This window comes from Passer domesticus, chromosome 9, assembly GCF_036417665.1.
Source record: "Passer domesticus isolate bPasDom1 chromosome 9, bPasDom1.hap1, whole genome shotgun sequence".
NCBI lineage: Eukaryota > Metazoa > Chordata > Aves > Passeriformes > Passeridae > Passer > Passer domesticus.
In genome coordinates this window covers 7,348,937-7,374,197 of record NC_087482.1, presented here as the reverse complement: position 1 = coordinate 7,374,197, position 25,261 = coordinate 7,348,937, and the positions used below count along the sequence as shown (strand labels likewise).

At 55.3% G+C, this 25,261-nt stretch overlaps 1 protein-coding gene across 3 annotated transcripts; it reads right to left on the bottom strand.

Moving 5' to 3' along the window:
* Positions 1–125: 125 nt before the first annotated feature.
* On the bottom strand, positions 126–23,271 carry LOC135307099 (uncharacterized). 3 transcript variants are annotated; one of them, XM_064431752.1, is made up of 10 exons: positions 22,962–23,271; positions 22,803–22,874; positions 22,618–22,716; positions 22,062–22,169; positions 21,822–21,893; positions 21,075–21,182; positions 20,814–20,873; positions 20,629–20,727; positions 20,010–20,163; positions 126–496 (listed from the first exon to the last, which is right to left on the bottom strand). In XM_064431752.1, exons 3-10 carry the CDS (start codon positions 22,652–22,654, stop codon positions 334–336), a joined length of 801 nt encoding a protein of 266 aa, XP_064287822.1. In that variant the 5' UTR covers positions 22,655–22,716; positions 22,803–22,874; positions 22,962–23,271; the 3' UTR covers positions 126–333. The 3 variants fall into 3 exon arrangements, with proteins under 3 accessions (XP_064287822.1, XP_064287824.1, XP_064287823.1); XM_064431754.1 differs by having other exon boundaries at positions 20,692–20,727; XM_064431753.1 differs by lacking the exon at positions 126–496 and adding an exon at positions 19,110–19,479.
* Positions 23,272–25,261: the final 1,990 nt, after the last annotated feature.

Genomic DNA, 25,261 nt, shown 5'->3' with positions numbered 1-25,261 from the left:
GACTTGGAGTCTCTCACTGGTTTTGCTTTCCAACCAGAACAAAGATCCTTCTCTTTATTTAAACAGAAGAATAGGTCATTGCCTACCCTGCAAGCGGGGGGTTGGGGGGGTGGGGTGGGGGGGGTGTCACCTTCAGTGATTCCTAGAGGGAAAGGCCAGGGGGCTCAGGGGCAGAGGGAGAGATGTGTTGGTCTCAGGAAGGGCTGGAGGGTGCTGGGCTGGTCCTGGGGTCCCTAGAGGTACTCGGGTTGGCTGGGATGGGACAGACAAAGATAAAAAAAGGGATGAAGGCAGCTTGGGGAGGCCCATGGGGAGAGCAGGTGGCAGTGGGATCTACAGGGTAAAAGGAGGTTCCCTCGTAGACTGTTGTTCTGGGGTCCTCTTCACAGAAGACTTGAGAGGGCTGTCCGGGCCGTTACTGCTGCTGGAGGAGCTGCCCACGCTGTCTGGGTGTGAGGTGCAGCCACCGTCTTCCAACTCCTGTCCCGAGGTGCTCCTGTGCAGAGAGGAGGTGGCTGAGGCCCCAGCTGCCAGTGGCACACAGGGACCCTCGTGCACAGCAGGGCCCAGAGCTGGCAAGGCTCCCCAGCACGGCTGGAGCTGCTGGCACAGCTGGGCCCAGCTGGACAGCTGCCCCTCAAGGCCCCGGCCAGCAGGGCACGGCTCTGGGCAGGGTCCCTGGCCAGGAGCGGGCCCCAGAGCGCCTCTGCCTTTCAAGGGCAACCTCGGCCCTGCTCTTTCTCCTCCCCACCTCCCTCTGCCTCTGCCCCGTGCCCCTGGGGCTACTCTTGACCAGCCACCCTCAGTGGGAGCCAGCCCTGGCTGCAGCCCCAGCGGGGCCCCCAGGACAAGGCCCAGCAATTGAGAGGCCACTGGAAGCACTGGGCAGCAGCACAACCCTCAGCAGAGTTATTTGGACAATCATGGACTGGCCACAACTCCACTGCAGCCTCAATGTGAATGTTACCTGTCCACGTTAGACTTTGAAAAGAAGCTGTTGGAGGGGGCAGGCAATAAAACACTCACTGTTTTCTGTTCCAGGAATACCAGATTCCAATGCAGAACAACATGAAGACAAGCTCCAAATAAAGCATGCCTGCCACACACCCTAGCCAGCAGCCGGTTCCCTGACAGAAACCCCTGCTGAGGCCATCCTGGGCATTGGGAACAGGTCTTGTGGTGCCGGCTGCATCTGTGGAAGCAATGGGGAGCGTGAGCCCGTGCTGTGCTGCACTGCTGAGCTGGCAGCACGGTGGATACGGGCAGGACGTTCTCTGTTTCCCCAGAGCTGGGGCCTGCAGGCACCTTGCCGGCCCTTGGCACAGGCTGTGCCAGCCAACAAAGCCCAGCAGGCCGGGAGGAGAGCCCGGGGGCAGCGCAGCTGCTTGGGCAGTGGCTGCTGCCAGGGACACGGGCCAAAGCGTTCCCTGAGCAGCCACTGCCACCCCTGGCCCTCCCTGCCCCGTGACAGCTCCCCCAGCCCCAGGGGACAGGCTCAGGCCCTGTCAGGACCCAGCGCAGCCCCTGCCCAGTCGGGAGCCAGGGCTGGTTCTGGCCCTGGGCTGGCGGCAGGGCTCCCGCTCGGGGCTGCTCCTGTGCCTTGGGCCTCTGGGCACTCAGGGCCAGCTCCGCAGCAGCTGCAGCGCCAGGGACCTTGCTGCACCAGTCCCGTTTCCCCGGGGCTCTGAACCAGCTCCAGAGGCCTGGAAGCCGAGGCGCCTCCAGCTTTGGCTGCTGCCGGGATGGGGAGGGGCAGGCCCTGGGGGAAGAGCTGCTGCCACACAGCCCCGGCCAGGGCTGAGCCTGGCACAGCAATTACCTGCTGTGCCTGTGCCCGTGTCTGGCATCGCCTTCGTTCCTGCAGCTAGGGCTGCCAATGAGCCACTGCTTCTCCCTGGGTGCTCCTCCTTCTGCACAGCCTTTTGGTCCATCACTTGAAAAAGGGACAACTGGATCAAATGGAAACACTCCCCACTGGGGAGGTGGCACCTTCATGAGGCAATGCTTGTCTAAGTCACAGGTAAAGATCAGGAAAAAGCCCAGGTAATTGGGGCTGGGCCAGTGCACTCCCTTATGCAAACAGCTGCACCTCCTGATCTTCTCAGAGACTGGGAAATGGCAGGGGATCTCAGGCCCACGGTACAGCTGGGGCACCCTATCAGCTAATGCCAAATTCCATCCTGCAGAGGCTGGGGAGGAATTGCAGCAAGGCCAGGCTGGGAAACAGCCCTGCAGGGCGTGAAAGCAGCAGCGGGGCAGCGAGGCTGCCATGGATGCCTTCCTGCTGTGCCGGGCACGGCGTGTCCAGATGTGCAGCCAAAGCCCCCGGCTGCTGAGTCCCAGGGGAAGCACGAGGGAAACGCACCCACCTTGTCCTCGGGGTGCTTCCTTCTGTGTTTGTCTCAGGAATTCATCTGCCTCATGAGACGTTTTGGCTGCAGTATCTTGGGTCTTTCCTTTTGGAGGACCTTAAGAGAAAGTAGTTCCATTTCCCAGGAATGGATCCCACAAAAGCGGGGCTCAGCCTGTGGGGTCAGCAGGGACACACTACTCACCCCTGCCATGGGAGCTGGGTTGGAGCCAAGCATCCAGCCCTGGAGCTTGAGAAGTCCTCCCTGCAGACACACCTGTAACTCAACAGCCACAGAAGCTTCTGCCATCTCTGCTGATCTGCACGGGCACCACTGAGCCGCAGGAGTGGTGAGGGGATCGTGCAGGGCGAGGGCACACACGTGCATGGTTCTGTGCTGGCACCTGCAGCGCTGCCTCCCTGGCCCAGCTTTGGGCTCTGAGCTGGCAGCTCTCCCAGGGGGAAAGGCCTTGACCTACCCTCAGCATCTCCCAGAGCCTCAGTCCTGGATGTGGGGCCTTCACCGGCAGGTTCAGCTGCAAAGAAAGGCAGGACAGAAGAGCTCCTGTGGCACTGCAGGAGATCCTCAGGCTGCCCACAAGGCTCAGCCCCGGGGCACAGCCCTGGGCCCGGCCCCTTCCCTCTCTGCTCTTCTCTTTGACTGCACAGAGCACACGGAAGGACACACTGGCACAGTACACGGGAGGAGGACTGAAAGATCAATGCTCCTTCCTCCCACTGACAGCGATCCTGAGGGATCCCTCAGGGATCCAGAAGGGAGAAGGGAAAGATTCTCAGAATCCTTCAGCCTTTACATAATGTTAAGGGAAATGGTTTATAAATGAGCTTTTGTTGCATTGATCCTGATTATTCACTCAGGAAGGGCAGAATGAAAACTTGCCTCCAGCATCCTCCAGGAACTTCAAACCATCCTTCATCAGGACTTCCTGAAAACCCATGTCACGATTCCAGTCTGAAAGGGAGCAGAGATCAGAACCGTATCTGTGGCATGCTGGGATGCCCGAATGCTACAGGGAAAAGGGCACTGCAAGGGGGTCGGGTAAGGCCGTGGGAGCCAGATGGAATGGACATGGCCAAAGCTGCACAGGGGCCTGGGGAGCTCTGGGCTGGCTCCTGATCACTCTCCACACTCTTTCCCTGCCCTCAGCAACATCCCTGGGAGGGGTGGCTGGAGTAGCCCAGGGCCCTGGGGCTCTCTCCCTCAAACTCACAGAATATACTCCCTAAAGCATGGGGGAAAACTGCAGCAGGCAGTGCCACAGCTATCCCTCCCTCCTACACTCCCACCTGCCCTCCTTCTGCTGGGACAGCTCCCAGATCCCAAGGGCAAACAGCCAGGCCCTCTCAGGACACACTGGAGCCTTGCTCTCCCCCTCTGTCCTTTCCCCACCGTGGGCACCCCGTGCAGTCACTGTCAGGTTTCAGGACATGTCTCCCATGGAGGGACCCCAGCAGGACTGCTCAGTGCCCTGAGCCTGCTCGGGATAATTCCCCTGGGCTGTGCCGCTCTAGTCCAGGCTGTGCCCGCACTGCCAAACAGCAGAGAGGGCAGCTCAAGCCTCAGCAGGGCTCAGGCCCAGAGGCACAGCAATTATCTCCTGTGCCTGTGCCTGGCATGGCCTCCCTTCCTGTAGCAGAGGCTGGCACGGAACCACTGCTTCCTCCGGGAAATGCTTCCTTCTGCACAGGCTCTCCGTTCATTTCTGGAAAATGGAAAAGAGACAGCTGGATCAGATGAAAACATTCCTGACTGGGAATGGGGAAGGTGAGGCATCACTTATGAAAGGAATGGATAAGGATCAGAAAACACCCAGGATTTTGGGACAACCCAAGGCTGCTTCCTTCCCCAAACAGCCCCAACATCTGATCTGCCTGGACACCAGGAAATTCCAGGGGATCTGAGGGAGGGCATGGACTGTGGTGCAACTGGGGCTGCCAGTCAGCTGATGCCAAATGCCTTCCTGCAGAGGCTGGGCAGAAGCTGCAGCCAGGCCAGGCTGGGAAACAGCCCTGCAGGGTGTGAAAGCAGCAGCGGGGCATCGAGGCTGCCATGGATCCCTTCCTGCTGTGCAGGGCACGGCGTGTCCAGATGTGCAGCCAAAGCCCCTGGCTGCTGAGTCCCAGGGGAAGGATGAGGGAAATGCACCCACCTTGTCTTCTCTGCAGACATTCCTTCAGCATTTGCCACATGATTTCTAATGGGTCCTGGAATTTCTTGCCTGCCATGTCTTTGGTCTCTCCTGTCAGAGGACCTTAAGAGAAAGTAGTTCCATTTCCCAGCAATGGACCCCACAAAAGCAGAGCTCAGCCAGAGGGATCAGCAGGGACACACTACTCACTTCTGTGATGGGAGCTGGCCTTTTGTGCAGCATCCAAGGTAGGAGTTGGTGTAGTCGTTGGTCCAGATATATCTGTAACACAACAGCCACAGAAGCTTCTGTCATCTGGTCCTGACCAGTCAGTCAAACATTACGCCTTGGTGGGACAGTGAGAACATACCTGCAGAATGCTCGGAGGGCTTCACAACTTCAGAGCGCCAGGCTAATGGAGAATCCTTCCCAGCCTCCCAGTCTGGAAGCAAACCAAGATGAGAACTGTTTCCATTGTGTGCCAGGGCTGGCTCTGGCCCTGGGCTGGCGGCAGGGCTCCCGCTCGGGGCTGCTCCTGTGCCTTGGCCTCTGGGCACTCAGGGTCAGCTCTGCAGCAGCTGCAGCACCAGGGATGTTGCTGCACCAGTCCCGTTTCCCCGGGACTCTGAACCAGCTCCAGAGGCCTGGAAGCCGAGGCGCCTCCAGCTTTGGCTGCTGCCGGGCCGGGCAAGGGCAGGCCCTGGGGGAAGAGCTGCTGCCACACAGCCCCGGCCAGGCCTGAGCCCGGCACAGCAAGTACCTGCTGTGCCTGTGCCCGTGTCTGGCTTTGCCTGCTTTCCTGCAGCAGGGGCCGGCACCGAAGATGGAGTGCTTCCTTTAAGAAATGCCACCTTCCACTGAAGCACTATGTCCATCTCTTGACAAAGGAAGGGAGACAGCTGCATCAGATGGAGCTGTTCCCCACTTGGGCGGTGGCATCAGAGGTAATATTTGTGAAATTTATGGAGCAGGAAAATGGCCCGATTACAGTAGCGTGATGTGAGCACTTCCACCACCAAACAGCCACCCTTTTCCTAATCTGCAGGGCTGGATATAGTGGGGGATCTCAGGGTGTGTTACAGTTTGGGCTGCCTGTCAGCTGATGCCTTCCGGCAGAGGCTGGGCAGAAGCTGCAGCCAGGCCAGGCTGGGAAACAGCCCTGCAGGGCGTGAAAGCAGCAGCGGGGCAGCGAGGCTGCCATGGATCCCTTCCTGCTGTGCCGGGCATGGCGTGTCCAGATGTGCAGCCAAAGACCCCGGCTGCTGAGTCCCAGTGGAAGCATGAGAGAAATGCACCCACCTTCCCTTGTCTGCAGGGGTTCCTTCAGCTCTTTCCTCATCTGTTTGGATGGTTGCAGGGACATCTTATCTGTTGTATCTTGGATTTTCCCTGTTAGAGTAACTTAGACAAAAATATTTCCATTTCCCAGGAATGGATCCTACAAAAGCAAGGCTCAGCCTTTGAGGTCAGCAGGGACACACTACTCACCACTGTGATGGTAGCTGGGCTTGCGTATAGCATCCAAGGTAGGAGATGGAGAAGCTGGAGAAGTCCTCCCTGTAGACACATCTGTAACACAAAAGCCACAGAAGCTTCTGTCACCTGCTTCCTGCCCGCTTGTCTACAATTCTTCCTTGGTGACACACCGAGAACATACCTGCAGGAGGCTCCAAGGGCTTCAAAACTTTCTTCATCCAAGCTGATGGAGAAGCCTTCCCAGCACCCTCATCTACAATGCAGCACAGATGAGAACACTTTCCAGGGTGTGCTGGGATCCCCTTCTGCCACAGGGAACTGTGCACTGCCAGGGGGTCGGCTAAGGCCGTGGGAGCCAGATGTGAATAGACATGGCCAAAGGTGCACAGGGGCCTGGGGAGATCTGGGCTGGCTCCTGATCACTTTCCACACTCTTTCCCCGCCCTCAGCAACATCCCAGGGAGGGGTGGCTGGAGCAGCGCAAGGCCCTGGGGCTCTCTCCCTCAGACACAGAGGAAATCCTCCCTAAATCCCTGAGGCAAACTGCAGCAGGCAGTGCCACAGTTATGCCTCCCTACCTCCTTCTGTCGCTCCTGCCCTCCTTCTGTGGGGAAACCCCCCAGATCCCAAGGGCAATCAGCCAGGCCCTCTCAGGACACACTGGAGCCTTGCTCTCCCCCTCTGTCCTTTCCCCACCGTGGACACCCCGTGCAGTCACTGCCAGGTTTCAGGACATGTCTCCCATGGAGGGACCCCAGCAGGACTGCTCAGTGCCCTGAGCCTGCTCGGGATAATTCCCCTGGGCTGTGCCGCTCTAGTCCAGGCTGTGCCCACACTGCCAAGCAGCAGAGAGGGCAGCTCAAGCCTCAGCAGGGCTCAGGCCCAGAGGCACAGCAATTACCTCCTGTGTCTGTGCCTGGCATGGCCTCCCTTCCTTCAGCAGAGGCTGGCATGGAGCCCCTGCTTCCTCCGGGAAATGCTTCTTTCTCCACAGGCTCTCCTTTGATTTCTGGAGAATGCAAAAAGAGACAGATGGATCAGATGGAAACATTCCTGACTGGGAATGGGGAAGGTGACAATTTCAGGAGGCATCACTTGTGAAAGGAATGCATAAGGATCAGAAAACACCCAGGATTTTGGGACAACCCAAGGCTGCTTCCTTCCCCAAACAGCCCCAACATCTGATCTGCCTGGACACCAGGAAATTGCAGGGGATCTGAGGGTGGGCATGGACTGTGGTGCAACTGGGGCTGCCAGTCAGCTGATGCCAAATGCCTTCCTGCAGAGGCTGGGCAGAAGCTGCAGCCAGGCCAGGCTGGGAAACAGCCCTGCAGGGCGTGAAAGCAGCAGCGGGGCAGCGAGGCTGCCATGGATCCCTTCCTGCTGTGCCGGGCACGGCGTGTCCAGATGTGCAGCCAAAGCCCCCGGCTGCTGAGACCCAGGGGAAGCATGAGGGAAATGCACCCACCTTGCCTTCTCTGCAGACGTTCCTTCAGCATTTGCCACATGATTTCTAATGGGTCCAGGAATTTCTTGTCTGCCATGTCTTTGATCTCTTCTGGTGGAGGACCTTAAGAGAAAGTAGTTCCATTTCCCAGCAGTGGATCCCACAAAATCAGGTCTCAGCCTTTGGGTTCAGCAGGGACACACTACTCACTGCTGCCATGGGAGCTGGGCTTATGTGCAGCATCCAAGGTAGGAGTTGGTGTAGTTGTCCCTGCAGACACGGCTGTACAACAACAGCCACAGAAGCTTCTGTCACCTGGCTCTTACCAGTCAGTCAAACATTACGCCTTGGTGGGACAGTGAGAACACACCTGCAGAATGCCCAGAGGGCTTCACAACTTCAGAGCGCCAGGCTAATGGAGAATCCTTCCCAGCATCCCAGTCTGGAAGCAAACCAAGATGAGAACTGTTTCCATTGTGTGCCAGGGCTGGCTCTGGTCCTGGGCTGGCGGCAGGGCTCCCGCTCGGGGCTGCTCCTGTGCCTTGGGCCTCTGGGCACTCAGGGCCAGCTCCGCAGCAGCTGCAGCACCAGGGACGTTGCTGCACCAGTCCCGTTTCCCCGGGGCTCTGAACCAGCTCCAGAGGCCTGGAAGCCGAGGCGCCTCCAGCTTTGGCTGCTGCCGGGCCGGGCAAGGGCAGGCCCTGGGGGAAGAGCTGCTGCCACACAGCCCCGGCCAGGCCTGAGCCCGGCACAGCAATTACCTGCTGTGCCTGTGCCTGTGTCTGGCATTGCCTTCCTTCCTGCAGCTGGGGCTCGCATTGAAGATGGAGTGCTTCCTTCAGGAATTGCCACCTTCCACTGAAGCTCTATGTCCATCTCTTGACAAAGGAAGGGAGACAGCTGCATCAGATGGAGCTGTTCCCCACTTGGGCAGTGGTATCAGAGGTAATATTTGTGAAATTTATGGAGCAGGAAAATGGCCAGATTCCAGTGGCATGATGTGAGCACTTCCACCTCCAAACAGCCACCCTTTTCCTAATCTGCAGGGCTGGATATAGTGGGGGATCTCAGGGTGTGTTACAGTTTGGGCATGGCCTGTCAGCTGATGCCAAATGCCTTCCGGCAGAGGCTGGGCAGAAGCTGCAGCCAGGCCAGGCTGGGAAACAGCCCTGCAGGGCGTGAAAGCAGCAGCGGGGCAGCGAGGCTGCCATGGATCCCTTCCTGCTGTGCCGGGCATGGCGTGTCCAGAAGTGCAGCCAAAGCCCCCGGCTGCTGAGTCCCAGTGGAAGCATGAGGGAAATGCACCCACCTTCTCTTGTCTGCAGGGGTTCCTTCAGCTCTTTCCTCATCTGTTTGGATGGTTGCAGGGACATCTTATCTGTTGTATCTTGGACTTTCCGTGTTGGAGTAACTTAGACAAAAATATTTCCATTTCCCAGGAATGGATCCTACAAAAGCAAGGCTCAGCCTGTGGGTTCAGCAGGGACACACTACTCACCACTGTGATGGGAGCTGGGCTTGAGTGCAGCATCCAAGGTAGGAGCTGGAGAAGCTGGAGAAGTCCTCCCTGTAGACACATCTGTAACACAACAGCCACAGCAGCTTCTGTCACCTGGTTCCTGCCTGCTTGTCTACAATTCTTCCTTGGTGGCACACTGAGAACATACCTGCAGGAGGCTCCAAGGGCTTCAAAACTTTATTCATCCAAGCTGATGGAGAAGCAACCTCATCTAGAATGCAGCACAGATGAGAACACTTTCCAGGGTGTGCTGGGATCTCTTTCTGCCACAGGGAACTGTGCACTGCCAGGGGGTCGGCTAAGGCCGTGGGAGCCAGATGTGAATAGACATGGCCAGAGGTGCACAGGGGCCTGGGGAGCTCTGGGCTGGCTCCTGATCACTTTCCACACTCTTTCCCTGCCCTCAGCAACATCCCTGGGAGGGGTGGCTGGAGCAGCGCAGGGTCCCGGGTTCTCTCCCTCAGACACAGAGGAAATCCTCTCTAAAACCCTGGCGAAAACTGCAGCAGGCAGTGACACAGGTATCCATCCCTCCCTCTGTCCCTCCTGTCCTCCTTCTGCTGGGACCGCTCCCAGATCCCAAGGGCAAACAGCCAGGCCCTCTCAGGACACACTGGAGCCTTGCTCTCCCCCTCTGTCCTTTCCCCACCGTGGGCACCCCGTGCAGTCACTGTCAGGTTTCAGGACGTGTCTCCCACGGAGGGACCCCAGCAGGACTGCTCAGTGCCCTGAGCCTGCTCGGGATAATTCCCCTGGGCTGTGCTGCTCTAGTCCAGGCTGTGCCTGCACTGCCAAGCAGCAGAGAGGGCAGCTCAAGCCTCAGCAGGGCTCAGGCCCAGAGGCACAGCAATTACCTCCTGTGCCTGTGCCTGGCATCGCCTCCCCTCCTTCAACAGATGCTGGCACGGAACCACTGCTTCCTCCGGGAAATGCTTCTTTCTCCGCAGGCTCTCCTTTCATTTCTGGAGAATGCAAAACAGACATCTGGATCAGATGGAAACATTCCTCATTGGGAATGAGCCATGGATCCCACCCTGCTGTACCGGGAACCATGCGTTCAGATGTGCAGCCAAAGCCCCCGGCTGCTGAGTCCCAGGGGAAGCTTGAGGCAAATGCACCCACCTTGTCCTCCCTGCAGCATTTTCTTCAGCACTTGCCTCATCTGTTTGGATGGTTCCAGGGATATCTTCTCTGTTGTGTCTTGCATCTTCCTCTTCGGAGGAACTTAGAGAAAAATATTTCCATTTCCCAGGAATGGATCCCACAAAACCAGTGCTCAACTTGTGGGGTCAGCAGGGACACACTACTCACCCCTGCCATGCAGACTGGTCTTGTTGGCAATAACCACCAATGTACGTATGAATCTCCTCCCTGTAGACACACCTGTAACTCAACAGCCACAGAAGCTTCTGCCATCTCTGCTGATCTGCACGGGCACCACTGAGCCGCAGGAGCGGTGAGGGGATCGTGCAGGGCACGGGCACACACGTGCATGGTTCTGTGCTGGCACCTGCAGCGCTGCCTCCCTGGCCCAGCTTTGGGCTCTGAGCTGGCAGCTCTCCCAGGGGAAAGGCCTTGACCTACCCTCAGCATCTCCCAGAGCCTCAGTCCTGGATGTGGGGCCTTCACCGGCAGGTTCAGCTGCAAAGAAAGGCAGGACAGAAGAGCTCCTGTGGCACTGCAGGAGATCCTCAGGCTGCCCACAAGGCTCAGCCCCGGGGCACAGCCCTGGGCCCGGCCCGGCCCCTTCCCTCTCTGCTCTTCTCTGTGGCTGCACAGAGCACCCGGAAGGACACACTGGCATTGCACACGGGAGGAAGATTGAAAGCTAAATGCTCCTTCCTCCCAATGACAGTGATCCTGTGGGAGCCCTCAGGGCTCCAGAAGGGAGCAGGGCAAGGTTTCCAGATTCTTTCAACCTTAAGATTATGTTAAGGGAAATGGTTTGTAAGTGAGCTTTTGTTGCATTAATCCTGATTATTCACTCAGGAAAGACAGAATGAAAACTTGCCTCCAGCATCCTCAAAGAACTTCAAACCATCCTTCATCAGGACTTCCTGAAAACCCATGTCACTATTCCAGTCTAGAAGGGAGCAGAGATCAGAACCATTTCCATGGTGTGCTAGGATCCCCTTCTGCCACAGGGAACTGGGCAATGCAGTGGTGTTGGGTAAGGCTGTGGGAGCCAGATGTGAATGGAGATGGCCAAAGCTGCACAGGGGCCTGGGGAGCTCTGGGCTGGCTCCTGGTCACTCTCCAACCTCTTTGCAGGCCCTTTGCAACATCTCTGGAGGGGTGGCTGGAGTAGCCCAGGGCCCGTGGGGTCTCTCTCCCTCCCACAGAGGAAACCCTCCCTAAAGCCTGGGGCAAAACCATCCCCAGCGCTTCCCAGGGAGCAGGGAGCGCTGTCCCGGGAAAGGGCAGCCAGGCTGACGGCTCACCTGCTCGCCGCGCTTGCAGCGGAGCAGCCTGGGCAGCCCTGGCAGGCAGGGCCACGGCCAGGAGCAGCAGGAGTAGGAGGCGCAGAGCAAGGGCCATGGTGCCTTGTCCTCCGCCAGTCCCGCAGCTCTTGCTGCCACCGCTGTCCCGACACCGCTGTCCCAACGTCAGCACCGCTGCTGCCACCGCCGCTGCTGCCGCAACAGTTGTGCTCAGGGACTGACTGCTGGCTCCTTGTGCTGCTGTGCAACCACGGGGCTCTGGCACCTCTGGCACCTCTGTGACCTCAGGGCCTGCTGAGAGCTCAGCCTGCTGTGACCCCAGAGCCCTGCTGTGACCTCATGGCCTCAGCTGTACCCCCAGAGTGTGTGCCCGTCTGCATGAATGGACTGCCCTGATTGTAAATGTTTTGCTTCATCAAAGGGCCATTGCTCAGCAAAACCTTTCTTTTGCCTGCTGACATTGCTGGTCAGGCTGCGTCCCTCAAGATGCTCTTGATTGTTGCAGTTCAAATTTATTTTATTGATTTCATTTTAAGTGTTGTTTAAGGGCTCTGTTGTGCCCCCATTTTTTTCCTGAGTTGGTTTACCTGTGGGTTTTACCCTCCCTCCAAACTGTCCCTCGTGTCCTTCCCCACCCCTTGTTCCAGCTCTTTCCCTGCCTGTCAAGGCAACCCAGCCCCTTGGTTCCCCAACCTTTGGGCCAATCCCTGACTGCAACTCCCCTTTGGCATTCCCCTACTCCTGGGAGCCCCACTGGCCCTTGTGACCCATCCTCTCCACCCTCCTACCCCAATTGGCCCCAGACACTTGATGTAATCCCCTCACTCCTCTCCTGAGCATTCCCTATTGGTTCATTGTTTGCATCCACCCCATGACTTGTATGTGTACAAAACCCCTTGGGCAGTACAGCTAGGGGCTTTTCATCCTGTTCTCTTCGCCTGGACTAAGCTGTTCCTTGCAGAACCTGAAGACAGGGAGCCTCCTCCTTTCTCCTGTGCCTCGTCCCTGTCGTGGCTTGTGTCTGGCACTGGAGAGCAAGTGGCACTAAAGGTTCTGCCTCTGGTAAATCCCCATAGCGAGGCAGTTCCCGACTCCTGCCGTAGTGCCGGAGTTGTAAGAGCTAGCCCAGGTTCCAGCACTCACTTCACTAATGTACCGAATGTCTCTTCTTCAGTGCCTGCTCTGGTGCTCTGCCAGCTCACACAGCAGAGTGTGATTCACATAGTGCAGCCCAGAGTTAGGTTGTTGCAACATTGAAATGGGTGTGGTTGGCAGGATGGCTGGGCATAAATCACTACAGAACTAAAGCAAATGTGTGCACCGTGCCAGGCTGGACTTGAATAGACACAGGAATTGTGGAAAGATGAGGACAAGATAGCAGAGAACAATGGAAAAGCCAGCTGAAAAGGAGGACATGCTAAAGGAGTTATTTGTGCACATTTGGGGGTATATTTTTCTTGGGTGCAAAGCAAAATGAAAAGCTCCTAAATGCCCAAAAGATGAGAACTGTGTGTGGTAAATAGATATGATTCATGCTGACAAAATTGAAAGAGTAATCAATACTGATACAGTAATTAATATTTGGAAATAATAAAACAGTTAAAGGTGTAATGCCAAGCAAGAAAGGGAGAGGATGGGTTATCCCTCTCCCCACCGTTCTCCTGCAGCTGTTCAGAACAGGAAGAAGCAAGAGATAACAATGACTGAATTTAGTTGGAAGAGAGGAGAATTTGGTTGGACACCAGGCAAATGTTGATTATATGAGATTCACTGCTTTAATGTTAGAACACAATATTGGTTTATACAGTACCAGCTTGGTGCGCATGTGTAATCCAAAAGGTGAACTACAGGACATGGAGGAAGAGGAGAGGCCTTCCTCAAAGAAGATCCCCAAAGAGTGGTACAACTTACTTAAAGAAGTGTGGAGCATGCGTGGTAAAGGTGATGATGAGGGCGGTGATACAAGTGTGACGAATCGAAAATGGGAGGAGATGGTAATGACATACAGCATAAAAAGGGGAATTTTGTCTTCACAAGCTAGTCCGTGAGGTGATGGGGGTCCAAAAGCCCTGAACACCATACCCCACGCATACCCCGCATGGTTAGTTTTGCTTATACGCTATTATCAGGACCAAATTATTCGTAATTTAAACGAAATTATATAGTCAGTGTTTCGAGTTTATTCAATTGTATATATATTAAGTTACATAATTAAAATTGCTGTTTTATTTAATTTTGTTTGGGTTTGTTTTTTTGGTTTTTTTGATTGGAAAATTTGGCAAATATAACATGTGGAATGTCCTCCACAGCAGAGTGTCAGACCTCTGGATCTTTTTAAACAATTTTATCAAGGTGGAACTGTGGCAGCTTCAGCTGGTGCCTCTGGAGGACCTTGAACAAAGAACCCTTGAGCTTTTCTACCTTCCCAGGTGAAGTGTGATAGTCTGGGGTCTTCCTGCTGTGTCCGAGTGCCAGGCCACTGGCTGGCACCACAGGTCCCCAGACCCTCTGCTGAGGCATCCCTCTCCTACAGTCAAGTTTAGTCTGTCACATTTGGCTTTTCTCTCTGATCCACCACCAGGACCAAAGATCACACGGTCCTGAGGATGTAAAAATGCCTGTTCCTTCTGGAACATTGCTGTTGTGTGACAGCCCTGCAGGCAGAGCGGGCAGCTGTAGGGACACTGACTCATTTCCCTGGTGCCAGCCGTGCTGCATCCATCGAGCTGCTGGGTGTTGGTGCTCGCTGGGACGCGGCCCGGCCCGGCACCACGGGAGTTAGGAAGGGTCTTGAAGGAATCCCCACGCGTTAAAGCAGACGATTTAGCCGGGGATTTTAAGTTGTTTCTCAGTTAACCTTGTAAAAGGCCAAAACAAGTCTCCTATGAATTTTGTCCCTGTCAAGTTCATTTCTGCCCCGAAATCCCCTCAGCATTCTCAGGGCAGTGGCAGGAGCCGGGTGCTGGCCCGTAGCCCCGCTGGCCGGGGAGAGCATGGCCCAGAGCGAGCCCCTGCTGCCCGGGATGGCCACAGGCCCGGGGAAGCTGGGCGGGCAACGCCAGGGCCCTGTCCAGGGCTCCTGGGGCTCCTCTGGCATCTGTTCCGTCCCCTCGGGCGCTGAGCGGTGCCCGGCCCTCAGGGCTGTCTGTGCCCGGCCCCAAAAGAGGCAGGGCCGGGGCTGTGGCCCCTGGGCTGGCGGTGCCGCCTGCCCGGCGCTCAGCACCGCCCGTGCTGTGCCGATGCAGCGTGACCCGGCGGGGCAGCTCCGCCTCGGCGCCTCGCCACTGCCATCCCGGCACGGCGGCTGGCCCTGGGCCGCGGCAGCCCCGAGCCGCACGGGCCCGGGAGGGACTGCCGGAGGTCCCCGTCCCCTGCGTGCCTCAGCAGACACTCCAGCCCCACTGCGTGCAGCAGGAGGGACACAAAGCACCTGCACGCTTACGAGAGTCCACAGCCCTTTGTACATGTGAAATGAGACCCCAGAACCGTGACATTTGCCTCAGGAGAGATCCCAGCACCCTGCACACCTTGGGAGAGATCCCAAACCCTCTGCATGACTCACACAGGATTCCAAATCCCTTGCATGACTTGAAGTGGACCCCAGTGGCCTCCATGCCTCAGAGGAAACCTAAAATATTCCTGGGTGTGTCACAAGGGACCCCACTCCCTCGTGCACCTTAGGGGGACTCCAAAGCCCCCACGTGCCCTACAGGGAAGTCCAGGCCAGCTACGCCGAGTGTTTTGACCTGGAAAACAAGCCTGGTTGGACCTGGGTTGTTGTGTCTCTGGGGCTGCTCACCAGCCCTGTCGGACCCTGAGGCTACACAGCCCTTCCCTTCCCTTCCCTTCCCTTCCCTTCCCTTCCCTTCCCTTCCCTTCCCTTCCCTTCCCTTCCCTTCCCTTCCCTTCCCTTCCCTTCCCTTCCCTTCCCTTCCCTTCCCTTCCCTTCCCTTCCCTTCCCTTCCCTTCCCTTCCCTTCCCTTCCCTTCCCTTCCCTTCCCTTCCTTCTGGCCCTGGCTGAGAGCAGCAGACCCTGTGCAGCACCCTGCATTGGTGATGGCCCATCAATTAGGTCCTATCCAGTGTGTGTTAATTAGGGAGGAGCTTTGTTTTGCCTGCTGACATTGCTGGTCAGGCTGTGTCCTTGGAGATGCTCTTGATGGCTTCCCTCTTTTCCTGGGCATGGCACTGGAGGAGGTCTGGGCCCAGATGATCCCACGGAAGGAAATGTCCCTCAGCCCAGGGACGCTCAGCATGGGCTGCCCCATCCCCTCGGGGCCCCACCGCTGCTCACAGTGAAGCGATCTGCAGAATAAATAGATTCCACTGTCACCCTGGTTTTTAATGTTCTGTCCTGGATTAGGGTAAATCTGGGAGAAAACCTCCAAAGAGGCCCCCCCAGAAAGCAACCCCACATGGCCCCTTCCCCCCAGCAGGTCGGGAAGGATTCCTTGGAGAGAAGTGGAAAGAACCTGTTTATTTGACAGGCAAAACACCCCCAGCACACAAAATGAACAATAGCAGATGACAATGCTTTCACCCATCTGAAAAGGATGACAAATTCAGAAAGTCTTTCCTGGCAGTGGTGGCTCTGCTGTCGCTCCCTCCGGCGCTGGGGATAGCTGCTGCAGCCACAGGATGCAAACTCTCAATGTTTCCCAGGTCCCAGTCTGGAGCAGGTGTGAGTGGTTCGAAAAAGGGAAAGGAAAAACAGTCCAGGGAAAAATCTGGACTGCTTAGCTAAACTGACTAACAAGCAGAAGCCAAAAAGCAAAAGCAAAGCGGGAGCACAGCAGAAGCAAGAGCAAAGCAAGCAACAGAAAGCAAAGCAAAAAGCAAAAGCTGCACTATGTACTGCGCCGTCTGTCTGTCCTGCCAGCCGTGGGGGAGCAGGCTGATAACAAACCAAAACAAACCTTGCTCTTCAGGGCCAGTCGTGAAGGCACAGTACGTAATATCCAGCATTAACAGAACACACGACTGGGGATGCAAGCATCATAACCTCACCCTAGGACAAGTTCTTCTCAGCCTTCTGATGTTTCCATTCTTGTAGCAAACTTTCTCACGCATTTTATGCAAATAACTTATTGTTATGCATTCTTTTCTGCAGGAGGAGAAATTTGATGGACTGTTGGTTTGTCCAGTGTCATTGGAGAGGTGGCACTTTCACCCTCCAATCCACTGTCACTTTTGGAAATCTGTAAATGTTGGAGTCAGAAATTCAACTGCCCTCTTTTTTACCTTGGAGAGATGCGTGTCTGTGTTGTTTTATTTCATGTCCTATAGTGACACTCCACAACCTGATGTAGTTATGATGTGGGTATGCGTGTCAGGGCCTGGCCAGGCGAGATGGCTCTCGTGAAAACTTGTGCCCCGAGCCCTGGTCCGAGCCACATCTTTGTTCACAAACATGTTCCATATGCAATGCATTACACAATCTCTTCATGCACATTCAACCCCTGGCCCCGCCTGTCCTCCCCTCACATGGCGATTAGATCCACGCCCTTCTGGGCACGCGTTGTTTCCTGTGGTGGTCACACTGGGGTCTTTGGTGGTCTCTGAGGCCGAAGGCTGTGGTCTTGCTCATGACTGAACTTTTGAACTTTTCTCCTTTGTGCGTGCACTGTGGTCCCCTGGTGCTTATCTGAGTACGTCTGTTGGTTGGATCAGCTTGGAGACAGAGGAGCTCCTTAGTCTAGGCTACCTGCATTCCCTGGTCTTCTCCTGGTGTTATGAGTAAAAAAGTTATCTGTAGCTATGATATTTTATTAAAAATCCTTTCCTAGGATTTTTCCCCTCCTGAGGAGCTGAGTGCCTCAGGAAAGAAATGTAAACAATAACGATCTGCTGCTGTGGAATGCAACAGATGCATCTTCCATTGGTCCATGTGGATTGTTTTCACTTGATGACCAATCACAGCCAACTGTGTTGAGCCTGTGAGCAGTCACAAGATTTTTGTTATGCATTCTATTCTATTATTCTTCTTTGTAGCCTTCTGGTCATTTTTTCCTCTCTGTTCTTTTAGTATAGTTTTAATGTAGTATTTTAATAGAATATATAATAAATCAGCCTTCTGAAATGGAGTCAAGCCTTGTGTCTCCACACCTGGTGTGTTCTTCCCCACAAATTATCCTTGTTTTTTTAAGGCTGCAAAGTTAAACCGGTTGGGCCAGTTGCTGAGAGTTGAAATGTTGACTATTTGTTGTTGATAGCTTCATGTTGCAATCACCTCTTGTTAATAGTTTTTCTTCAATTACCTGTTAATGGTTAGAAATCAAGCGCAGTTGTCCCCCTGCTGCTTCCCAGGAGCCTGCAGGTAGCAGGGGGAGGTGACATCAGAGCTAGTATGCAGATGAGAATGCATTTCACCAAATTTTTCAATTTTCCAGGAAAAAACCCCTAAAAACATTGAGCCGACATAAAATTAAGAAACCTAAGTAAGGTCTAAAGGTGAGGAACTTAATCCAGTATGTGCTAAGGTCCTTTTTACTCCTCACCCTAACCTGAAAGGATGTCAGCTAGGAAGAGGACCTGGAATGTTAGACCAAAGAAGCGGAATTCCCACTACTCCCTCGAGGACGGAAGCCCCAGCTCTGCCTGCATACCAGCGGACACAGCTGCAGCATCCTCCTCCTCTGTGCCACTCCTGGGAGCAGCGGGGGTGCGGGCGACCTGTCCTTTCTCCCCAACCTGAGCTGAATGTTTTTAATAAAGGCATTAAAAAGGAGAAAGATCTCCTGCCCTATTTATGACACTGGTATTGTCCTACATAGCAAGAAGCTTCAGAAATTTGCATTTTTCTATGCCCTTTGTACCATGGCAGAGGTTTCTTAAGTAAAAGGTTAAAATTCAACACATAATTCTACAATTTAAAATTTAAATGCTTAGTCCATATATTGCTAACTTAATTGAACCCCCCAAAACCTCCATTTCAACAGCAGCCCCTGCCTGGCTTCTGCCTGCCCACACTGTGGGCATCCACGGCTCCTCCTGGGCATGGAGCTCAGTCAGTGCTGGTGCTGGGTGGGCTTTGCTGCTGCTGCCACCTGGACACTGGGGTGACCGCTTGTCCTGGGTTGCAGTGTAAAGATGTATTCTAATGCCATCCTCAAGAGCTGCTGAAACCAGGAGGGGCATTGTTTCTTCCTTATCTCCTGTTAATGGGCCCATCAATGTCTTGCCACATGACTCAGAGATAACTCCCTCCCAGAGCCATTTCTGTTTCATGGCTAATCAAGGACCCACAGCATGAGGCAGAATGATATCAGCCCACTGTGAGATGCTCTGCCCATGGGGGAGGAGCTAAGCATCCCCAGCTGGATATAATCTGGGTTTTGGGACACAACAAGCAGTCTTTCCACTGGATTCCCAGAGGAACCGCGGCCCTTACCCACTGCTTTTCCAGAGGATGAAAGCTACCAGATTGTTTCTACAGGATCACCACTTCCACAAGTCCATTTCATCTGGACTGCTACCACCACCCTAACTAGCAGGGTGTCAGCAGGCTGTATTCTGAGCCTGTCAGTGGTTTTTCTTTTGTATTATTGCATGAATTTTGTTTTTTTTTTTCCCTTTTTCTAATAAATTGTATTTCTGACTTGGAGTCTCTCACTGGTTTTGCTTTGAAACCACAACACAGATCCTTCTCTTTATTTCAACAGAAGAATGGGCCGCTGCCTACCCTGCAACTGGGAGTGGGGAGGGTGGGGGGCGGTGGGGTGGGGTGTCGCCTTCAGTGATTCCTAGAGGGCAAGGCCAGGGGTCTCAGAGGCAGAGGAAGGGATGTGTTGGTCTCCGGAGGGGCTGGAAGGTGCTGGGATGGTCCTGGGGTCCCTAGAGGAACTCGAGTTGGCTGGGATGGGACAGACGGAGAGAAAAAAAGGGATGAAGGCAGCTTGGGGAGGCCCATGGGGAGAGCAGGTGGCAGTGGGATCTACAGGGTAAAAGGAGGTTCCCTCGTAGTTGGTTGTTCTGGGGTCCTCTTCACAGAAGACTTGAGAGGGCTGTCCAGACCGTCCCTGCTGCTGGAGGAGCTGATCACGCTGGCTGGGTGTGAGGTGCAGCCACCGTCTTCCAACTCGTGTCCCGAGGTGCTCCTGTGCAGAGAGGAGGTGGCTGAGGCCCCAGCTGCCAGTGGCACACAGGGACCCTCGTGCACAGCAGGGCCCAGAGCTGGCAAGGCTCCCCAGCACGGCTGGAGCTGCTGGCACAGCTGGGCCCAGCTGGACAGCTGCCCCTCAAGGCCCCGGCCAGCAGGGCACGACTCTGGGCAGGGTCCCTGGCCAGGAGCGGGCCCCAGAGCGCCTCTGCCTTTCAAGGGCAACCTTGGCCCTGCTCTTTCTCCTCCCCACCTCCCTCTGCCTCTGCCCTGTGCCCCTGGGGCTGCTCTTGGCCAGGCAGCCTCAGTGGGAGCCAGCACTGGCTGCAGCCCCAGCGGGGCCCCCAGGACAAGGCCCAGCAATTGAGAGGCCAATGGAAGCACTGGGCAGCAGCAGAACCCTCAGCAGAGATATCTGGACAACCAGGGACTGGCCACAGCTCCACTGCAAACTCTCTGGGAATATTCCCTGACTATGAGCAGCCTTTAAAGGAAGCTGCTTGAGACAGAGAATCGCGAAACACTCACCGTTTTCTCTTCGAGCAATACCAGATTCTGGCATAGCACATCATCAGGGACAGTGCTGCAGGTGCCACAATGGCCATCAACGTAATCAAAAAGGATGTTTCCGAGCTGAAAGTTCTTCTCATGCTTTTCCAATCTGTTGAGTTCTCGGCTGCATCTGTTGGAGCAATGGGGAGCGTGAGCCCGTGCTGTGCTGCACTGCTGAAATGCAGCGTGGTGCATACGGGCAGGACGTCCTCACTCCCTGTTTCCCCCAGAGCTGGGGCCTGCAGGCATTTTGCTGCCCCTTGGCACAGGACTGCTCAGTACCCAAACCCCTGACCCTGCATGCTATAATTCCTCTGTGCTGTGCCCTTCTGTTCCAGGTAACACTTGTCAAAGACATGGATAAGGACAAGGAAAATGGCCAGGATTTTGGAGCTGCTCCAGGGCCCTCTCTCCTGCAAAGAGCAGGCCCCTCCAGATATGCTCAGAGACTGGGAAATTGCAGGGGGATCTTAGGGTGTGCATGGACTGTGGTGCATGGATGACTTCCCGCTGTGCCGGGCACGGCGTGTCCAGATGTGCAGCCAAAGTCCCCGGTTACTCTGTCCCAGGGGAAGGCTGAGGGAAATGCACCCACCACGCTGGCTGTCCACGCCACTCTGTTTTTGTTCCAGATGTTTGGAAATGTCCAGGGACTTACGAGCTCCTGTAGGTTTCTTCTTCCTTCTTGGAGGACCTTAAGAGAAATATTTCCGTTTCCCAGGAATGGATCCCACAAAACGAAGTCCCAGCCTGTGGGGACAGCAGGGACACACTACTCACCCCTGCGATGGGAGTGGGGCTTGTGTGCAACATCCACCAAAGTCCTCCCTGCAGACACACCTGAAACTCAACAGCCACAGAAGCTTCTGCCATCTCTGCTGATCTGCACGGGCACCACTGAGCCGCAGGAGCGGTGAGGGGATCGCGCAGGGCGAGGGCACACACGTGCATGGTTCTGTGCTGGCACCTGCAGTGATGCCCCCCTGGCCAAGCTTTGGGCTCTGAGCTGGCAGCTCTCCCAGGGAAAAGGCCTTGACCTACCCTCAGCATCTCCCAGAGGCTCAGTAATGGGTACACATTGGGAATCCAGATCATCTTCATCAAACGTATTATCTTCGTCATCAGGATTGTCTTCATCATCAGGTTCACCTGCAAAGGACGGACAGAACAGCTCCTGTGACACTGTTGAAGATTCTCCTTCAGGCCCGAGTGGCAGTAAGGGCACCTGGGTGATTGGTGCCCTCCAAGGCACTCCCTCAGCTCTGCCTCCCACTCAGGAGCAGGGGCATGGGGAGCACGTGCCTGCAGTGGCCCCACACTGGCATGGAAGGAGCCCCTTGCAGGGCAGTTGGGGCAGAAAGGACTCCCTGGAGCTGCCAGCAGCTCTAAAGCCAGCCCCAGGCAGGGCCAGGGTGTGGCAGTGGCAGCAGGAGCAGCTCAGGCTCCCTGGGGCTGGCAAAGGAGCTGCCAAAGGCTCAGCCCCGGGGCACAGCCCTGGGCCCGGCCCCTTCCCTCTCTGCCCTTCTCCCTGGCTGCACAGAGCACATGGAAGGACACCCTGGCATTGCACACGGGAGGAAGATGGACAGCTAAACGCTCCTTCCTCCCACTGACAGCAATCCTGTGGGATCACTGTAGGGTACAAGAGTAGAAATTTGGAGGCCAGGATTTCCAGAATCCATCAAACTTCGGAGGATCTTAAGGGAAATGACAGAGGAATATCACTCTGGACAATGATTACACTTGGACAATGATTGCTCTGTTAGCAAAGAGTTGCTGAAAACCTACCATCACCAAGCTCCAACATCCTTAAACTGTGCTTTAACAGCGTTTCCCAGTGATGGAAGTCACGTTCCCAGTCTAGAAAGGAGCACAGATGGGAACTGTTCCATGCTGTGCTGGGATCCCCTTGTATAGGGAACCAAGCACTGCAAGGGGGTCAGGTAATGCTGTGTGCCTGCACTGCCAAGCAGCAGAGAGGGCAGCTGAAGCCTCAGCAGGGCTCAGGCCCAGAGGCACAGCAATTACCTCCGGGGCCTTTGCCTGGCATCGCCTCCCTTCCTGGGGCAGAGGCTGCCATGGAGCCACTGCTTCCTCCGGGAAATGCAGCTGTCAGCACACTCTCTCCTTCCATGTCTGCAGAAAGGAAAAAGGACAGCTGAATCAGGTGGGTTTGTTTCCCAATGGGAATGTGGCATTCTCAGGAGGCAATGCTTGTTTAAGTAATGGATAAGATTAAGGAGAAAGACCAGGGCCCTTCCTCCTCCAAAGAACTGCCCCTCCAGATGCGCTCACAGACTGGGAAAGTGCAGGGGATCTCAGGGTGGGCATGGCCCATGGTGCAGTTTGGGCTCCCTGGCAGCTGATGCCAAATGCCTTCCTGCAGAGGCTGGGCAGAAGCTGCAGCCAGGCCAGGCTGGGAAACAGCCCTGCAGGGCATGAAAGCAGCAGCAGCAGCAGCAGCAGTGGGGCAGCGAGGCTGCCATGGATCCCTTCCCACTGTGCCGGGCACGGCGTGTCCAGATGTGCAGCCAAAGCCCCCGGCTGCTGAGTCCCAGGGGAAGCATGAGGGAAATGCACCCACCACGTTGTCTCTCCAGGTCACTCCAGATCCTGTGCATGTGTTTGGATGCCTCCAGGGACTTCCTGTCTCCTCCAGGTTTGTTCCTCCTTCTCGGAGGACCTTAATAAAAGCATTTGCATTTCAGGTGAATGGATCCCACTGAACCAGGGCTCAGCCTGTGGGGTCAGCAGTCACACACTACTCACCCCTGCCATGGGAGCGGGGCTTGTGTGCAGCAACCAGGAAAGGAGCCTGAAAAGTCTTTCCTGCAGACACACCTGAAACTCAACAGCCACAGAAGCTCCTGTCACCTGATTCCTGCAAGGTTCTCAATGATTATTCTTTTAGCAACATTGACAACATACCTGGTGGAGGGTTAAGACCCTGGAAATCATCATTAAGCCAAGCTGCTGGAGAAGCCTTCCTAGCATGCTCATCTAGAGGGGAGCACAGATCAGATCAGACCCATTTCCATGGTGTGCTGGGATCCTCCTCTGCCTTAGAGAACTGGGCACTGCAAGGGGGTCGGGTAAGGCCTTGGCTGCCAGTTGTCAGTGGACAAGGCCAAAGCAGCACACGGGCCTGGGGAGCTCTGGACTGGCTCTGGTCACTCTCCACCCACTTTGCAGGCCCTGTGCAACATCCCTGGAGTGGTGGCTGGAGGAGCCCAGGGACCATGGGGGCTCTCTCCCTCCCACAGAGGAAACCCTCCCCAAAGCCCTGGGCAAAACCATCCCCAGCGCTTCCCGGGGAGCAGGGAGCGCTGTGCCGGGAAAGGGGATCCAGGCTGCCGGCTCACCTGCTCGCCACACTTGGAGTGGAGCAGCCTGTGCAGCCCTGGCAGGCAGGGCCACGGCCAGGAGCAGCAGGAGTAGGAGGCGCAGAGCAAGGGCCATGGTGCCTTGCCCTCTGCCAGTCCCGCAGCTCTTGCTGCCACCTCTGTCCTGACACCGCTGTCCCAATGTCAGCACCGCTGCTGCCACCGCCGCTGCTGCCGCCGCAACAGTTGTGCTCAGGGACTGACTGCTGGCTCCTTGTGCTGCTCTGCAACCACGGGGCTCTGGCACCTCTGTGATCTCAGAGCCTTCTGTGACCTCATGGCCAGGGTGGAGATCTTTGGAGTGGGTTCTGCTTTCTTCGGAAGGGAGCTCATCCTGCCCAGCTGCTCTGCCCAAGGGCTGTGACACAGTCCCAGCTCAGCTGATCTCACAGGCTGGGACATGAAGGGATGCAGAGCAGCTCTGCCGAGAAGGACTTGGGGTTGCTGCTAGAAGAGAGGCTGGACATGAGCCAGCCATGTGCATCCAAAGGAGAGTGCCCAGCAGGTTGAAGGAGGTGACTCCCCCCCTCTGCTCTGGTGGGACCCCACCTGGAGTACTGTGGAAGACGTTTTACAGTGACCTCTGTGAGCCATCGAGAAGTTAGGTAGGAGGATCCATGTTTACAACTAAAATAGTTTTCTAGCAATTTTCTATGTCATTGATCATAGAAACCAAGAAAGAAAGGATAAATAAAAGAAACCTGCAACTCCCTATTCCAATGAGTATTTTGCTTGTATCTCGCGACCAATGAGTAAAGTATAAAGTTAAGAGCTTTGTAAAAATGCAGAAAAAGCATGCAGGCTAGAATAAAAACAGGGTTTGAAGCCTTCTGGAAATGGACTGTGTTGCTTTGTAGTGTCTCAGTCTCTACCACGACAGAGTACTGCATCCTGCTCTGGGTCCCCAAGACAGGAAGGACACGGTCCTGTTGGATCTAGTCCAGAGGAGGGACAAAAAGCTCTGAGGGCTGGAGCCCTTCTGCTTTGGAGACAGGCTGGGAGAGCTGGCAGTGTTCAGCCTGGAAGAGAGAAGACTCCAGGGACACCTGATTGCTGCCTTTCAGGGCCTTATGGGGGCTTGTAAAGAGATGGGGACAGAATTTTTAATAGAGTCTTTTGTGACCAAACCGAGGGGGAATGGTTTTAATCTAAAAGATGGTAAATTCAGACTAGATGAAAGAAACACATTTTTTACACTGTTTGTTATGAAACCCTGGCACAGGTTACCCAGAGAGGCGGACATCCATCCCTGCAGACATTCAAGCTCCTGCTCTGAGCAACCTGACCTAGTTCAAGGTGTCCCTGCTCACTCCAGGCCATTGGGACTAGATGGCCTTTAAATGTCCCTTCCTACCCAAGCCATTCTGTGCTCCTGTGCACCATCAAAGCAGTGCTGCATTAGTGCTGGGCTGATTATGCTGGCACCTGTATTTTGGTACTTGTGCCATTTAGCAATTGGCCACGAGAGGATTGATGGGCTGGGCAGTGAAGTCTGCAAATAACACACAGTGTGCTCAAGGAGAAAAAGGAGAGGAACACGGCTTCCAGTTCAGATAAATGCCAGCATTTTGCTTCCCATTCCTGGTTAGAGAAATAAAGGAATGTCCTGAATATCCCTTCATATGGGTTCATTATTGGCCGTATCAGTACTTGTGTTCTGTAAAACAGGTTAAGTTGTTACAGCTTCTTGCCCCATTTATCCCTGGATAAACCCCAAATACTGCATTGCTCCTTGTCTACTTTCTTCCAAGTCAGGGCAAATTTTGTTCATTACTGAGTGGGACATAGTCATCTGTTCACAAGCAAATTCCTCTTGCCATTCACACAATGGCTAGACTGCTTTGT

What these genes read in the sequence shown, in the direction of transcription:
- LOC135307099 (XM_064431752.1), bottom strand. Translation starts at nt 22,654, where the DNA reads ATGCACAGGATCTGGAGTGACCTGGAGAGACAACGTG. An exon ending in GCCCCACTCCCATCGCAGGG is followed by an intron (nt 20,728 to 20,813) that starts GTGAGTAGTGTG and finishes ATTTCTCTTAAG; the next exon opens with GTCCTCCAAGAAGGAAGAAG. An exon ending in TGGCGTGGACAGCCAGCGTG is followed by an intron (nt 20,164 to 20,628) that starts GTGGGTGCATTT and finishes TTGCTCCAACAG; the next exon opens with ATGCAGCCGAGAACTCAACA.